The 19,059-nt window shown below is 32.1% G+C and overlaps 1 protein-coding gene across 4 annotated transcripts in view; it reads right to left on the bottom strand.

Annotated features, from left to right (window-relative positions):
* LOC6053324 overlaps positions 1-19,059 on the bottom strand; it is a 185,094-nt gene that overhangs the window by 130,968 nt on the left and 35,067 nt on the right. For 2 of the 4 annotated variants that reach the window (XM_038249569.1, XM_038249561.1), the window contains exon 1: positions 1,420-2,443. The exons of the other annotated variants lie outside the window; for them this stretch is intronic. In XM_038249569.1, the coding sequence (XP_038105497.1) occupies positions 1,420-1,422 (3 nt within the window). In that variant the 5' untranslated portion in view covers positions 1,423-2,443. Of the gene's footprint in view, positions 1-1,419; positions 2,444-19,059 lie in introns of those variants that run through there. 4 annotated transcript variants of the gene reach the window in all.

Consider the following 19,059-nt stretch of genomic DNA (forward strand, 5'->3'; position numbering starts at 1 on the left):
CATTTTCGATGTAAAATCAAATTTGCAATCAAAAGTACTTTACTGAAATTTTGATAAAGTGCACCGTTTTCAAGTTATAGCCATATTTAAGTGACTTTTTTGAAAATAGTCGCAGTTTTTCATTTTTTTAAATTAGTGCACATGTTTGCCCAGTTTTGAAAAAAATATTTTTGAAAAGCTGAGAAAATTCTCTATATTTTGCTTATTTGGACTTTGTTGATACGACCTTTAGTTGCTGAGATATTGCAATGCAAAGGTTTAAAAACAGGAAAATTGATGTTTTCTAAGTTTCACCCAAACAACCCACCATTTTCTATCGTCAATATCTCAGCAACTAATGGTCCGATTTTCAATGTTAATATATGAAACATTTGTGAAATTTTCCGATCTCTTCGAAAAAATATTTTGGAATTTTCAAATCAAGACTAACATTTCACAAAGGCCAAACATTCAATATTACGCCCTTTTAAAATGTTTGTCTTGATTTGAAAATTCCAAAATATTTTTTCGAAAAGATCGGAAAATTTCACAATTGTTTCATATATTAACATTGAAAATCGGACCATTAGTTGCTGAGATATTGACGATAGAAAATGGTGGGTTGTTTGGGTGAAACTTAGAAAACATCAATTTTCCTGTTTTTAAACCTTTGCATTGCAATATCTCAGCAACTAAAGGTCGTATCAACATAGTCCGAATAAGCAAAATATAGAGAATTTTCTCAGCTTTTCAAAAATATTTTTTCAAAACTGGGCAAACATGTGCACTAATTTAAAAATGAAAACTGCGACTATTTTCAAAAAGTCACTTAAATATGGCTATAACTTGAAAACGGTGCACTTTATCAAAATTTTAGTAAAGTACTTTTTGATTGCAAATTTGATTTTACATCGAAAAATGAAGTTGAAAAATTTTACGACCAAAATTTCGATTTTTGAAAAATCAGTATTGATTAAAAAATTCATAACTCGGTCAGTGATTTTTGCACAACCTGAAATTTCTGAAAAGTTGGCATTTTATGTCTTCTAAAACATATCAAAAATAAAAAAATTAAAAATAGTGTTTTTTTGTAAATCAAGTTTTAGTGATAAAAGTTAAATAAAAAATCACCAAATTTTTTTACCGTGTATTATTTTTCCAGTGTAGTCCGTATCCATACCTACAACTTTGCCGAAGACACCAAATCGATCAAAAATTCCTTCAAAAGATACAGATTTTTGAATTTTCATACATCATTTTTGTATGGACAGCTGCCGAATTTGTATGGAAAATTATATGGACAAACTAATGATGCAAAATGGCTTCTTTGGGCATACCGAAGGCACCAAAAAAGTTTCAGCCGGATTAAAAAATACAAAAATTAAAATTGAAGAAAAAAGACCGATTTCGTAGAGAATTGCTCAGGTTGGAGACAATTACCATTCAGAAATCACATCCACGTGCCGGGTTGGAGATCACTGGGGGCGATCTTCGAATATCCACAATCTTGAACTACTTTTGAACAGATTTTGTTTTGAGTATATAGCTCCGTAACACATCCGGGACTTGTCTTCCTTAACCTGCCGAATTCGTCGCGAATGCTTCCGGTCGAAGTTCAGCAGTAATTTGCACCACAGCAGGTCGTTGATCTCGATGCTCCATCGAGACGGATCTTCGACAACTTCACTTCACACTCGTTAGGGCACGAACTCTCCTCTTCCCCAAATACACACCAACGCAAGACCTTTGCAACTTTTTTTTCGCACTCTTCGTGTAACCAGCTTAAAGCTTGTGCGCGCACTTTCTTCGACCTTTACTTCCGCACACTCGTTTGAGCTCAGCTCTGATTTTGTTTCCCCGACTACTTTTTTTCACACAATCACTAATTCAATTAATACCAATCATCTAATTTTCCCATCTTCCAAGCGACGACCTTTGAACAACAACAGCCTCACCAACAGCGACTCCCTCGAATTGCTTGTGTTTTTCTCACAACCTGTTGTCGGCTACCGCAACTCCCCGGCCCAACTCAACGCTCCGCTTCCGATGTATATCCCAACGCGGGTAACGCACCGTATTCTTCACCAAGCCTGCGCCGTGGTCACCGTGGCGTAACGTTATGAAACGATGGGGTGTTCAGCGCAGCTGAATGAAAACGACCCAGCCGGAACGGAGTCCAACGGCATCAACTCCTCTCTTCACCAATACTGATAGCGCAGATCGTCCATTGATTGCTAGCCACTCAAAAATTCCAGAACAGTCGTCGAGCTCCTTGAATCAAAACAAATTGTCAACCCCGTACTTCAGAACATCGCATCGCTTCGCGATGTTCTACGGCACGCGTAACGAACACACACACGGACGCGCGCGCACCTACACACACACACACACAACGAGAAAGGGAGGCCAAGTCGCGGACACGGAAACCTCCACCTCACACGCGTATTGCTCAACTGGCAACCAACGAGCGTCTGACTCACGCGACCGGCCCGAAGGGAACTTCACCGAATCAATGGGGTTGCTCGCGCTCTCGCGCTCGAGAAGTTTCGCTCGTTGCAACGGACTCTCTGAGTTCCCGCGAGGGAATTTGCGGCGACTTCGGCAGAGTTAGTCACCTCCGGGACGAAGAGTCTCTTGTTTTGTCGATATCTCAATGAAAAACGTTGAAGAACCCTACCTGAATGGTCTGCGTTGCAGCGAAGTTTGTTATGACTAAGAGGTGCACCTTTGGTCGCAATCGTGACGAAAATAGTGAGCGAAGCGAGCGGAGAGAAGATCGGTGAGTGGCGGGTAACGGGAGAGAGGTAAACGAGAGAGAGTGAGCTCTGAAGATCGTTCTGCGATCATGCATGCGAAACGGCAGTGTTGGCAACATTTTCGGAAGATTCGCAAAATTTTTACGATGGAGAAAGAATTTTTGAAATTTTTGGTAAAGGTCGTATTCCATTACGGTAAGCTTTGTGCAAACTAGATAAGCCCAACACCCATGATACTTGTTTTAAATCAACATTTTTTTTTTTAAATTCTTAACCCACGAGTTCGTTTTCGTTTTTGTTTTTTGCCTTTACCCAAAAGTTAAAAAATAATCTCCGAAATGTATTTTTTGTTAGCAAAAACGAAAACTTCTAAATTATCGAGCTTTGATTATTGTCTATTTTATCCTTCCGAAGTTTAACATTTTTTTCTGTGTAGAGACGCTTTTGGTTTGCTTTATTTACCTTTTTATGTTTTGTTTATTATTTGTTAACGTTCATTTACATGCACAGTAGAATAAATCATGGCAATATTACATCTCCTTATTAGTACATTTATTAGAAATAATATGTAATTTTACCTATAAAAATGTGTAACCTACCTCTTTTCCAGAGTAATTACATTTTTTTAGTCTAAATTGGTCATCGGTTGTTCTAAATTCGTCATAGAAAATATTGAACTCTTCAATTTTACATCTTTTAAATTTACAAAAAAAAATACTCAGTTATTTCAAAATAAGAAGATTTATCCATACGAATCAACCTATTTAGTTTTATTGTTCACTTCCTCTCCAGAAAATCAGAAGATTTTATATTTGAAAAAAAAAATCAAAATTTCAATTCATATAAAGGTTAAACCGAATCAATATAAATTTTTCTGTTTTTTTTATGCTAGGTGACAAAAATGAAATTAAATTGAAATTTCAAGGTAACATGGATTTTTAAATCCTGTAAAAGAACCGTAATGAATCAATCGTAAGAAAACACAGCTTTTAATTATTTATTTAAAATTATATCCATTCATCTATTGTGGTGTATAACCTTTTTCAAAAAAAAAATATTTTTTACGCTTTTTACCAGGCTAATAGGTTTTGAGCGCCTTCTGTATGCCCAAAGAACCAATTCAACCAGTTCTTTCATGCCATTTTCCATTTTCCATACAAATTTGGCAGCTGCCCATACAAAAAAGAACAGGTGAAAAAAATCGGTATCTTTTAACCTGATATTTTCAATCTTTTTTGTCATTTTGATTGTCATTGTCATTGATTTCCATTAAAACACTATTTTTTTTTTAATTTTGGACCCATAAAATGCCATCTATTCAGAACATTTAAGAAATATTTAGAAAATCTCATTTCCCTTGTTTTTTTTTTATTTTTGCATGACCATATCACAGCAATTAAAGGCCAGAGTTATGTTCAAAAGTCAAGGGAATTATCTCAGCTTTTCAAAAATATTTCTTTTAAAATTGCACACATAAATAAATAAAAATAAAAAATGGCAAACATGGGCATCATATTCAAAACATTAAAAACTGCGAGGGAGGTTAAAAGAGGTTACCCAAAAAATAGTTATAATTTTAAATTTGTCACTTTATCAAAATTCCACAAAAGTACATTTTGATTGGAAATTCAAATTTGTTTTTACATTAAAAGCTGAAGTCAAAATTGTTTTTGATCTTTCTTTTTTTTTGAGTTTCGTTGCAAAATCTTTTTATTTCTTTTTTCAAAAATCAGGACTTGGTCAAAGATTGTTGCCCTTTTTTGGAATTTTCCGAAAAGATGGCATTAAATATCCACTTAAATAAATTAAAATAAAAAAGAATCTTTTTGGAATTCAATTCATAGTGCCAAAAGAAGATTTTAAAAATTACATTTTTCGTATTTTTTTCGTGTCGGCTAAAAAATTAATTTATGAGATACAGACTTAATTTTTTTTTAATTTCTCAGTTGCGTCAGAGAAGGTCATTTCTAGCCAAATCTATTCAATTAACTCTCTACTGCCTACATTTTTAAATCGATTTTTAATTTTTATCGTTTTAGGGGTCTTTTTGGGCAACTTTTGTTCTGCAAAAAACTTTACTTCTCCTGTTTATTTTTTATTTTTCTTGCTTCATTTTTAGAATTTATATTTGCGATTATCATGTTTAGTTTATGTTTGTTTTTGATAGTATTTGGCTTATTCTACCAATTACTATCATTATCTTTTGTCTTTTTCAGTTTTTTCACTTTTGCATTTTTGCTTGTTTTCACATTTTCTGCGATAGAACGCTACCATTGGCATTTAAATGGTAGAAAATGCGTAGAGGCATACCCTAGTAACATTTTAGGTTTTAAGTAGGCCATAAAAGCCTATTTAGGTCGTATGAGGGTTGTCAGAACCATGATAAAACCAGTAAGTTTAAAAATGTTACTAGGGTAGTCTCGAACATTACAAAAAATACTGCAAAAATAAAATATATAATAATGTTTTCATTTTACAAATTTACGATCATTCGAAAATTTTGGCATTTTATTATTTTCTAAATTATGAAAGAGCAATTCCAGTTCAAATCAGGAATTTTTCTGGTACTTTTGTACCCGACCCTCTCCGATTTCAATGAAACTTTGTAGACATGTTATCCTAGGCCTATATAAGCCATTTTTGTGTATATGGAGTAAATAGTACTCGGTAGCCGGGACCGTGGTGTAGGGGTAAGCGTGATTGCCTCTCACCCAGTCGGCCTGGGTTCGATCCCAGACGGTCCCGGTGGCATTTTTCGAGACGAGATTTGTCTGATCACGCCATCCGTCGGAAGGGAAGTAAATGTTGGTCCCGGACTAACCTAAAAAGGTTAGGTCGTTAGCTCAGTCCAGGTGTAGGAGTCGTCTCCCTGGGTCCTGCCTCGGTGGAGTCGCTGGTAGGCAGTTGGACTAACAATCCAAAGGTCGTCAGTTCGAATCCCGGGGTGGATGGAAGCTAAGGTGTAAAAAGAGGTTTGCAATTGCCTCAACAATCAAGCCTTCGAACACCTAGTTTCGAGTAGGAATCTCGCAATCGAGAACGCCAAGGCAATGCTGTAGAGCGAATAATTTGATTTGAGTACTCGAAAATAACATTTGAGAAGGGCGTAAGGTATTTAAATATTTTTGTATTTTAAAAAATTACTGTATCTCGAAGCCGTTGCGTCGTATCAAAAAGTGGTAAAAGACAAACTTGTAGGAAATTGGACGGGCTTTCTGAAAAAAATACATTGAAACAAAAATACACGCCACATCTATGAGATTTTTTGATTTTTAAGTCTTAAACTTAAATTTAAAGGTGATGTCACGATTTATTTTCGTTCAAAATTTTTGAGGAAATAGCCCAAATATAACCAAAGCACTGACGAAAAATGCAGGATGGTATGTCTCTTCTAAAAAAATATAAAAGTCATTAACTAAAACTGTATTTTTGAAAAGTGGTCTAAACGTCAAAATTTTTGAAAACCTGTAGTGGGAATCGATTCTCCAGACAATTTTACATAAAAGTCTCCATATTGACCATTATCCTATGTCCAATCCTTGGGAAGATACAGCGGTTTTAAAAATGAAAATGTTGAAAAAACGTTTTTTTTGTGGTTTTTGTCAATTTCTATATGACAGACTTGGTTTTTCAGTCTCGTAAATATTTTTACCGGAAAGCTCGTCCAATTTCCCGTAAGTTTACCTTTTTCTTGTTCTTGTTGTTTTCTTGTATTACCTTTGAAAAATCTTTTTGTCAGTTTGAACAGTTTATAATGGATTGCGCAAGTTTTATTTTCGAAAACTCAAAGTTTAAGCAACGTTTTTGGCTCCCTAGGTTTTTGAGAAAATTTTGAACGGATGTTAGACAAAAGCTTTGAAACGGCTTACGGCATCGATTTGTGGAATCGGTAGATGTTGGATGTTTAATTGTCTTTTTGTAAATTATAGAAAATTACTACTACATCTAAAAAAATTGTAGAAATTATCGAAAACAGACGCGAAGCTTTTTAACAAATACTTTTAATAAATTCTTAAATATTTAAATTACTTTCAGCAGAATTTTGGTATTATAATAATCAAGAAATTGTTGCAATATTCTTTAAATTTATATATATATTTGTTAAATGAAACATATTGTACAATTTTATCTGGCAACCCTTCCCTCTTCAGCCAACCCTCCCCGTTACGCTCATCATCACCACAACAGAGAGCTCAACGCTCAACATTCCTCCAGCTCAACCCAACATCACCCCACTTTGCATTGTGTGACGGACGCCAATTGAGCCGCCTCTCAATTGTGTGGACTCCCCGAGCAGAAGAAAACAACAACAACAACAAACACACACACACTGAGTTGTCAGACTCTGACGTCGATCGCTGCCGCCGCTGCCACCACCACCAAGTGGCAATAAAGGAGAAAGCATACAAATTTTGCATTAAATTTCATTACCTCGCTGAACATACCCGCGACGACTACAACAGCAAGGCAGGCTGTTGATCGTTGATGATCAACGCGACTCTTACACCCACCACTGTAAAGTCACTCGATTGACTCGGTTTCTTAAAGCAAACAAAAAGTAATGACGTTTCTTGCGTTGGCGAGTACTTTTTTAATCCACTGCACCGCAACGGGCTTAAAAATTAAAACGCTATTTTTCGCCAAGTCTTGAGCAATCTGTGCTAAATTGTACGGTGGCGCGTGGGGCTCATCAGCAGATCTTCAGCAGATCTGGACGGAGCAGAAGAGCTGAGCAGAGATTGGGTCGATAATAAGGTGTTACCAATTGAAGTGGATGCCACTGACCACTGCTGGGAGGTATAGTGGTAAAAAAGCATGCTGAGTATTACGGAAGCAAAAAATAACACAAAGACAGAGGCTGTGATTTGTGCTGCGATGATGGTTCAATGTCGTAGACGTTGGACGGGTCAATGACTACCCTCGAGCAAGCTGTGGTTGATCAAAGAATTCTGGGAGGTCAAGCAAACAGTTCACAAAAAAATATACCTAATCAGTTTGCCTGAATCACAAATAAGAAAAAAATATAATTGAAGAAATTCGAAAAAAGCAAATTATGCCACAAGCAAATACAATTTAATTAGAAGAGTCCTTCAACTTAAAGAGATTTTTTTTAAATAATTCATCTTACACAGTAAATAAATTATAATGGTAATTTTATATCTGTGAATGAGTGCATTTTTTAAGTCAGTAAAAATGTGTGATTTTAACTATAACAAAGATTTAAAACCAAACAGCTTAACAAGGAACGACCTTTTTTGAAATTTTTGATACTGCAGATTTTAGAAAAAAATATTTTTTTATAGCCTAATTAAAATAAAGAATTAATTCTGTACAGCCATTCTTTTATTATTATTTAAACGTTTTATTTTACTTCAATTTCCATGACATTTTAAGCATTTTTTGTTCTATTGACAACACTTCAGTTTGTATTTTTCTTCTATCATGCATTCATTCATTCAAGTAATAGTTCTTTTATTTGTTTGTGAAAGTTTCAACCTATGTTACAACATTCAATTATTAACTTTCATCTTTTTAAAGATTGTTATGCTAAATACTTAGCAATTTTATCTAGCGTTTCACATTTGTTTAGAATTTTGATTTATGATTTCAAACATGTTTAAAAAAATACCATAAAAACTAATCAAAATTATGAAAAACTTAAAAATTTCAAATAAAAAAGTTTAAAAATCAAAAGCCAATAAAATAAAAACTCAACATGATCTAGAAAAGTTTGTTAATTCAAGCACAATAAAATTAAAATAAAGCTAACAACAAAATATACATAGTAGAAATAATCATGATAAGTTACATCTTCCCAGATGTAACTTTACCATGATTTTTTCACTGTGCAGATTTTTTTGTTAGCTTTGTTTCAATTTTATTTTGCTACATCTACATCTTGGGTACCGTAAACTGGGGTGACTTTGATAGCCCGGGGTGACATTGATAGAAATTTGATTTGGCCACTAATTTTGATATACCAATGTAACAGTCACATTTTTGCATATCTGGAGTTTTTTTTTAAAAGGACCAATAAACCAAATTTCCAGATTTTGCTTTTTGGATGTTTTTGAAACCGCCTTGAGTCAGGGGTATTGAAAAACACCCAAAAAGCAAAAACTGGAAATTTGGTTTATTGGTCCTTTTCAAAAAAAACTCCAGATATATGTTCGATAATAACCTATCCCCTTATGCTTACATAATCAAAATTCTCAAAAATGTTTAGATATTAATTTGACGGGCATTTGAAAAACCTATCAAAGTTACCCCAGTTTACGGTACATCTTTTATAACAGGAAAAATGTGTAATTTTACATCTGAAAATGTGTAATTTCTGGTGTAATTTCACTTTTTCAGTCTAAATTGAGGTAAAGTTATATCATATCAAGAGGTAATATTCAACCTTTCAAAATTACACAATTTTTTACTGTGTATTTAAAAATGGCATCTTCAAAGATAAATAAAAGTTAAAAAATTAAGCTAGTACAAATTTCATTTGAGATTTATAACTAAAAACACTAAAATTAAAATGAGAATATTTAAATAACAACTTAGGAATTGAAATGTCTTAATAAATGATGAAAATTAATAAGTAAAGATAACTCAACAAAACAAAACAAAATCAGAAAATATATTTAAAAAAAATAGGAGAACTGTTAACTTTTAGGCAAAACAATTTCTTTTAAACTGATAATTTTGAACTGAACTGAACTGAAGAAGAAAAACAATTGCTAATAATAAAAAAAACTTCACAAGGTTTTTGTGCCTAAGCCCTGATCAAGGTCGAGCGATTGACACAAAAAGAAATAAATAAGCAACTGTTTAAATTTAAAAAAATCTTCAACTTCTCTATAATCTAGAATAAAGTCTAAAATGTGAATATCTAAATCAAAGCTCAAATAATATGAAAAACTCTTCGAGGCCTTTTAGCAAATACTATATCATCTTGAAAAGTTAAAAAAAAAACACGTAAATGCAATGAGGAAACTAACAAGGTTGTTAACGATAGAATAATCGAGGCACAATAACGATAATTTCGGATTTTCTTTTTAATTTTCGATAAATACAGTAATTTGTGAAAATTTTAGTATTTTTTTAATTTTAGTATTAATAATTTCAATATGCATGACAAATTTCGCTTTGTTTGAAAATTTGCGGTATTTTGTGAAATCGCATACAAAATTTTGCTTCGTTTGATACCCATATTGCAAAATTTCAGAAATTTAAGTATTTTCGAAAAAATACGGTATTTTGTGAAAATATTATTATTTTTTATAAAAAAATACTTCAATAATGTGAAAAAGCTAACCAAATTTCGCTACGTTTGATACCCATCTTGTAAGTTTTGAAAATTTAAGTGTTTAAAAAAATACGGTATTTAGTGAAAAAAATAAAAAAAGTGTAAAGGAAACTAAAAAGGTTGTAAACGAGAGAATTACCAAGGCTCAATAACGTATTTTCGATTTAATTTTTTAATTTAACGATTATTTTTTTTTAATTTTCGATATATACAGTAATTTGTGAAAATTTAATAATTTCAATATGCATGACAAATTTTGCTTCGCTTGAAAATTTCAGAATTTTCGAAAAAAAACGGTATTTTGTGGAATCGCATACAAAATTTCGCTTCGTTTGATACCCATGTTGCAGAATTTTAGAAATTTAAGTATTTTCGAAAAATACGATATTTTGTGAAAATATTATTATAAAAAAAATACTTCAATAATGTGAAAAAGCTAAACAAATTTCGCTTCGTATGATAACTCTTGTAAATTTTGAAAATTTAAGTGTTTAAAAAAATACGGTATTTTGTGAAAAAATAAAAATAAAAAATAAAGTGTAAAGGAAACTAAAAAGGTTGTAAACGATAGAATTAGCGAGGCTCAATAACGTATTTTCGATTTTTTTTAAATTTTCGATAAATACAGTAATTTTTTAAAATTTAGTAATTTCAATATCCATGACAAATTTCGCTTCGTTTGAAAATTTCAGAATTTTCACAAAGGACAATTTTTTTTTTTACAAAGGACAATTTGACTAAAATAAAGAATAACCAAAAATTAGGTAACTAAAATAAAAATAAATTGGCAACTCAACATCAAAACAGAAAAAAATAAAATTTTCCGCAAATGATAGGCACAAAAGGGTTTTAAATGTAAGTTCTATTTCATTACACAGACATTTTAAAAAGTTCAACAAATGCTATCGAAAATTTCCCAAAAATCCAATAAACCACAAACCAAAACCCAAATCTCCGTCCAGACTGTGAGATCACCGCCATCCGCCGCAACCGAGCGTCCGATCGAATCGAATGTTCCGCAACTCTTCCATCAAATTACCTGCAAAAGCCAAAGAGAGAAAACAAAAAAAAAAATCCATTAGATAACAGTTGAAAACAAGTTGAATGGTGGTGGCGGAGATAGATATTCGGCTGATTAGATGGAAAAGAAATGTTTCCACCTGAAGATGCGCCTTCGATTGGCCACGTACGAAATTTACTCCACTCTGGTCGAGGAAAAAAAACAACAGTTAGGCCTCTGGTTTCGTGTGCACTGGTGTCGAGAGCCAGGGGGGTTTTGTTCTAATTACATTTCGCGCGATTCAATTTCCGACCTCTTATTTCAGAGTCGTTACACGCAGGCTCTCTCCTGTATTGGCTTGGCCGGTGATCGACTTGATAATAGTGCGGGAAATAGTGAGGGAAGAGCAATTCGGAAGTGGGGACCGTTAGCAGAAAAGTTGGAATTGACGGACCTGACTTTTAAAATTTGAAGGTTTCACACATTTTCTATTTAATAAATCGTAAATCTATCAAAGTAAACAAAAAAGTTTTTGTTTGTTTTTGAAGTACAAAACAGTAAACATGAAAAAATAACATGGAAAACGATTTGACAAAAAAAAAATAATTACAAAATTATTAATAATGAAACAAATAAAAAAAAATAAAAAAGCCAAAAATAAAACAAGCATTTAAAAATAACACAGAAGGAAACCAATTAAATAAACATTGATTAGCCGAATGGAAACCGACATAAAGAAAACCTTGAAGATAAAACATTTATCAAGAGAATATATACGAAACATAAATTAAACAAAATAAAATGGAAATTTATATAAAAAAAACTGTAGAATGTTCAGTAAATACCGCATTTTTCGAAAATACTAAAATTAAAAAAAATGCAATATGGATATCACCTTATTAATGTTTTTTTTTAAATACCAAAAAACACAAAATTGCGCTTTTTTTACAAATATACTCAAAAAAAATATTTGCAAAAAAAAAAATTAAAAAAAGTGAAAAAGCGTGCAAAATTTCGTTTCGTTTGATACCCATGTTTCAAATTATGAAATTTGTAGTACTTTCGAAAAATACGGTATTTCGTGAAAATTTCAGTATTTTCCAATAAAGACTCTAATAATTTGATAATGCATAGCAAATTTCGCTTCGTTTGAAACCCGTATTGTAAATTATAAAATTTGAGTATTTTCGTAAAATACGGTATTTTGTAAAAATTATCAACAACAAAAAACACATGTAGAATCTCAAATATTCAAAAATTGAATGGTTGGAAATAAAATTAATTTACGATCACTTGTTGAATTTTAAGCATATTTTTTAAAGTTTTGAAGCAAATAGTATCATAAAATGCTTTGAAGGAAATGTTGTCCCAAATTATGTATTCTAAATAGTTTACAATTCACTTTACTGAGTTTTCCATGAACATATATTTTTTGGCAATAAAAAGCAAATCTCCGGAGAATTAGCAGTTTTTTGTGTGAACCATTTCTATGTCCAAAAGAGATATTTGTTGCATCGATTGTTTGTCCATACAATTTTGGTAGATGTCAATACAAAAAGGCTATAACAATATTCAATATTCAAATATATATGTTGAGAACGAATTTTCCTATCAATTTGGTACCTTTAGCAAATTCGTCTTTTCACACTAGATATTGAATCGCGCAAAACAAGAATTTTGGAAAATAACTTTTTGAAATTCTTTCGTGAAACTACTCACTTTTCCTGTCATTCTTGAACGACGAAATAGCCTACTTTTCTGTTCCACAAATAACAGAATCGAATAGCAACACTTTTCAAAATAAATGCTGAAAAGTTCTACTTTTCAGCACTCAAATGGGTGCTGAAAAGTTGAACTTTTCAGCACTTGTTTCGAAAAGTAACACTTTTCAACATTTTTTTTGAGTTAAACGATTTATTGACAAAATACATGAAAATTTGACTTAAAATTTCACTCAGTGTGTGTTTTTTGGAATTGCAAAAAATGTTGTATGGAACTCGTTGCAAAACTTGATTTTTCCAGCACTCTTCGTATTTATCCAACTCGGTGAACCTCGTTGGATAAATGTACGACTCGTGCTGAAAAAATCCTCTTTTTGCAACTTGTTGCATAAACTACAATTTCCAGATATCTTTAAGGTGAAAAAAAATTGAATCTTTTGAGCTATGGCACAAGTTGACGAAAATTGGCAGTGTTGCCAATTTTTCGAAAAAATCATGATTTCTAAAATACGTTGAAAAAAAAAAAACAAAACACACTAAATCTGATTTCGTGCATTTTTTTAAGTTATAGCCACTTAAAACTCTTTTTAATTCTTAAAAACTTTTTTTGTCGAAAGTTCAGAAAACATTGAAGGTTTGTTTAAAAAAAAATTAAGCGGCTATAACTTGGAAACGGTGCACTTTATCGATTTTTTGTGGAGTCCTTTTTGAATGCAAATTCAATTTTACATCTAAAAATATAATCAAAGCATTGTTTCTACTTTTGAAAACGCTATTGAAAACTATATCAATTATTTAATTGAAAAACGAAAATTTGACAACACTGCCAGATAAATTTGGATTAGTTTGTTCCTTAGCTCAAAGCTGCAATTTTTGTGATCAAAAACATGAAAAATAGATTTTTCAAAATAGTTTTTTTTGTGTGAAAAGGCGAAACAATGTTTTTAGAATTATTTTTTTTTGTCGCAAACAACAAGTAGATCTGAAAATCCGTTCTCAAAAAAAAGGTTATTACGATTTTTTTTTGAGATTTTTTGTGAGTTTTAAAAATTGTTTAATATTTACATCCAATTTCAATACGTTCTAAAGTTTAGGTTTATTACAGTTTTAAATGTGAAACTTTATTAAGAACCAAAGTATCAATGATTTTTCCTAATTTTTCAACAGACATTTCAAAATTACATAGCATTATTTCCACTAACTCAATCAAACCTCTGCTAATTTAATTACACAGTTATTCCCTCCCTCCAAGTGCTAAAACAAAAGGACAATGTCCAGTCCGAACCATGAGTGACCCACAATTATCAATTGGTTCACAGTTGCAGACCGAGGTTGGTCCGCAAATCATTGGAAAATCGCCACACTTCCGTGTGTGCACCAGAGGAGGCAGCACCTGCCACCAGCATAGAGCAGGAAAAACAAACCACGATTTGAGTCGAAAAAAAAATCGAAACCAACTCAAACGTCGATATCTGCGCGGAGAGGCGCGCGTCAGTTTTTATTATGATCCATGGGTAATTGTGTGCAAGTTGTGTGGTGCAAGTCAACGACACTACGGTACGTTGAGGAAAAAGTGCGAGAAAAAAAAATGGTAGAAATTGCACTCAACTGCTCAACACTTGAACAAGTGTAATGAAACAACAGAAAATCAGCAAAAGCAACAACAACAAAAAATCGTTGAAGTCTGTGATGAAGAGGAAGCTCAACCACATTGATTAGGATCGTTCGCGCGGATGCATACTCGTACAGTACAGACAACCGCACTCCAATCAGTCAAACAATGAAAAATTAATGATTTCACTTGAAAAGTGATTAATTAGCTGTGACGTCTAATCGGAGGGAGGTAATTCATTCAATTGACTGACAACTTTCGGCGGAGTCTCGAGTCGAGTTTAAAAAATATATAATTTTCCAATCTTCAAGTTGGGTGGTGGTTCGCATTTCTGGGTCAACGATTGTGATTAGGTTCGCTTATCTGTTGGCGAGCATCTACCTCTTTGTCCAGACACACACACACACATAAGAGAACGTCAATTAGCGACTGCAATTCGACTGCAAGTCGTGGAATTATGTAACCCATCCTCGGTGTTGAAAGGTCAACTTTCAGCATGTCAAGTTGGACAGTTTTGAGGTGAATGACAGTGATAACCCGGGCAGACGGTAATAACAAAATTCATACCATTTCAATAACAAATATTGTTAAAATAACAAAAAGTGTTATGGAATCTTCTTGAAAAATCCATTTTTGCATAAGAGTTTAATAACAATTTATGTTATCATAACAAAATTTGTTATTGGTCTGATATTGATTGACAGCCAAAACAACTTTGGAATAACATTTTTTGTTATGGAAGAATACCTACAACTGTTATTAGGATGATCGGATTAGTTGTTAAAATAACAAAAAACAATAACAAAGATTTGTTAGAAAAATAATAAAAAATGTTATAAGTCTGTTATTACAATAACAATCCAATAACAAAAAAATAATAACGATGAATAACAAATTTTGTTATAAATAACAAAAAATGTTATTGCCCTAGTATTTTCAAATATCAAAAAATGTTATTCCCACGTTATTTCCGTCTGCTCGGGAAACTACTGAATAGTTGATTTTAGACCCAAATTTGAAGATTAAGTTGAAAATAATATTTTAGATTGATTTTAATCAACTTTTAGTTGACATTTTCGTCATTATATTTTATTATTTAAAAAAAAATTCAAATCAAAAAAACAAATCATTCGAAATTTAAATTTATGTTCTGAATAACTAATTGAATAAGCCGCAAGCCGCTGTTCTTAAGAGATTGTTTATTTTTTATAATATTTTGTTTATAAATAACTGACATAAACATTGGAAAACATTACTTACTTACAACTTAATTCACAATTGCTTTGAAATATCTTTTAACTGGGGATTTTTTTTTTCAATTTCAATATAACACATAAAAAAGAAACTTATTTGCGTTTTACCTAAATTGTGCAGTTCCTTAAACGTTGTCTTTTACATGGGTTGTTTTCAAAGCTGTAGCTCCCGGGCAGACGGTAATAACAAAATCAATAATATTTCAGTAACAAATCCTGTTAAAATAACAGAAAGTGTTATTATTTTATCCTGAACTTCAACTTCAAGAAGAAAAAATAATAACAGCTTCTGATAAAATAACACGATTTGGTATTGAAGTGATATTATATTGAAAATGTTTAACAACACGCTAATAAGAGGAAATGTTGTACATTTCAAAAACTCTCCTAATAACAAGATTATTTATTCATTTGGTATTCTGATTTCAAAATAAAATTACCAAACTATGGGATAATCTTGACCAATTTCGTCAGGGTAATTAATTTGACCATGAAATTGGGTCCGCCTCCTTCGATAAAATTTTGTTATAATCTCTAAGGGAATTGATTTATTTATTGAGTTGTCTTCAAAGTATGGATTCAAAGTCACTTGAAAGAACCCGACTCTGCAGCCCTGACTAGTACAGAGGAGTTATGGCAAATGCAGGCCCGAGCAGACGGAAATAACTTGGGAATAACATTTTTTGATATTTTAAAATACTAGGCCAATAACATTTTATGTTATTTATAACAAGAGTTGTTATTCGTCGTTATGATTTTTTTTGTTATTGGATTGTTATTGTAATAACAGACTAATAAAATTTTTAGTTATTTTTCGAACGAATCTTTGTTATTATTTTTTGTTATTTTAACAACTAATCCGATCATCCCAATAACAGTTAGAGGTATTCTTTCATAACAAAAAATGTTATTCCAAAGTTGTTTTGACTTTCAACCAATATCCGACCAATAACAAATTTTGTTATGATAACTGTTATTAAACCCTTATGCACAAATTGATTTTTCAAGAAGATTGCATAACACTTTCTGTTATTTTAACAATATTTGTTATTGAAATGGCATGAATTTTGTTATTACCGTCTGCCCGGGGTTTTTTTTTGCAAATTGCAAAACAATAACTTTTTTTGTTATGGAGACATACCAGTTCAATCACAATTTTTGTTATTATGCTGCTCCACCTCTCCGCACAAAATAACAAATCTTGTTATTTCTTCATGATTCCTTCTGTGTTATTGGCTTGTTATTGCAATAACAACATAATAACAGTTTAAGTTATTCTTCGAACAAATCTTTGTTATTGATTTTTGTTATTTTATTTTATCAAAAACTAACCTTCCCAAGTTATTTCCGTCTGCTCGGGTTGCCACCTGTTTCCTGTTCCTTTAGAGTCCTTTACATTTGAGGATTTCCAAATATTTGATGCCTTTATTTAAAAAAAATATTTGCATTTAACCATAAACTGTACGGTCGTCACAAGTTTTCTTTTACTCGATTATATTTTGAAACTTATACTTTTGGCATGTTTTCTCAGCAATGCCGCCATCTTTTTTATCGGGCTTGGATTTTTCTGCTGTTCAGTGACCTAGTTATTCAATTCTGATGAAAATAAGGTTCACATCAGCACTTTGACATTCAATTACAGCTTTTAAAAAAGCGTTTCCGACCAATAACAAGTGATAAACAGTTGCATGCATAAGATACTGGCTTCTTTAAAGAATTTATATCAAATTAATTTGTATGAAAAGTGCGAATCTGGATGGAATTAAGACTTAACATAAGAAAAAAATGTTTTTTTTTTAAATCATTCAAAAAATATATTTTGACAATTTTAATTCAACCCTAAAATAAAAAAACAAATTCAAACCTTTTTGAATGTAAGGTACCCAAAAGTTTTACCCAAGTTAAAAAAATGTGTTTATGGTTTCCCAATTGTCAATTTCGGTTTCCACTGCACTCACATCCAAATTTATCGCCACGCTGAATCAGTTAAAATTTCACCAAATCCAATTGTAACCTCGGCTCATACTCATTAGCCCGATAACTGTCTGTGCGCGTATTTTTCACCAACCAACCAACAACAACAACACCATTTGCCTGCATCGGTTAAGTTCGTTCGCACCGCGCAATCAATTGATAACAAAACAACAGCTGATGACGACGACGAGAGAGCTGCGGCGCGACTTTGAATAGAAGAGCCTTAATCGCAACCACCGAGGAGAGAAACGGACACCTCTCTCCAATCAATCAGCGCTTTTTTCCTTACTTCACTTTACTTTACTACTTTACTTTTGTTGCTTTTTTTCGTTCTCTCTCTCTATCTTTTTCTATCAACTTCATCATTCATTCAATTTTGCAACCTTCCCTCTTTCGTTTCTCCCCTCTCACTCTCCTCACCCTCTTGCTTGCTTCTATTTTTATTATTAGAAAGTTTTTTTTTATTATTATTTTCGAATTTTCGAGCGCCATACTCGCCAGGTTGTGCTATGCATATCTCCTCACCTTAAGCTTAAAAGTTGCTTATTTTTCCGCCGTTTTCCGCTTCTGTTCAACTCTTTTTTATTTCCTCTTCTTCTTCAAAGCCCACTCCAAAATTAAGACTTTCCCCTTCGTCGGACGCGCTCCACCCTCGGCTTTTTGAATCGATTTTCGATTTTCGATTTTTGTATTTTTTAATCCGACCCGTGCACGGTAATAACTTGGGAATTACATTTTTTGATATTTGAAAATACTAGACCAATAACATTTTATGTTATTTATAACAAGATTTTTTATTCGTCGTTATGATTTTTTTGTTATTGGATTGTTATTGTAATAACAGACTAATAACATTTTTAGTTATTATTCGAAAAAATCTTCGTTATTATTTTTTGTTATTTTAACAACTAATTCGATCATTCCAATAACCTTTGGAGTTATTCTTCCATAACAAAATATGTTATTCCAAAGTTGATTTGGCTTTCAATCAATATCAGACCAATAACAAATTTTGTTATAATAACATAAACTATTATTAAACACTTATGTAAAAATGGATTTTTCAAGAAGATTCCATAACATTTTCTGTTATTTTAACAGTATTAGTTATTGAAATGGCATGAATTTTGTTATTACCGTCTGCCCGGGGACTGAAACTTTTTTGGTGCCTTCGGTATGCCCAAAGAAGCCATTTTGCATCATTAGTTTGTCCATATTATTTTCCATACAAATTTGGCAGCTGTCCATACAAAAATGATGTTTGAAAATTCAAAAATCTGTATCTTTTGAAGAAATTGTTTGATCGATTTGGTGTCTTCGGCAAAGTTGTAGGTATGGATATGGACTACACTGGAAAAAAATGATACACGGTAAAAAAAAATTTGGTGATTTTTTATTTAACTTTTTGTCACTAAAACTTTATTTGCAAAAAAAATACATTTTTTTTATATTTTTAAGAGGACA

This window comes from Culex quinquefasciatus, chromosome 1 (genome assembly GCF_015732765.1).
Source record: "Culex quinquefasciatus strain JHB chromosome 1, VPISU_Cqui_1.0_pri_paternal, whole genome shotgun sequence".
NCBI classification, from domain to species: Eukaryota; Metazoa; Arthropoda; class Insecta; order Diptera; family Culicidae; genus Culex; species Culex quinquefasciatus.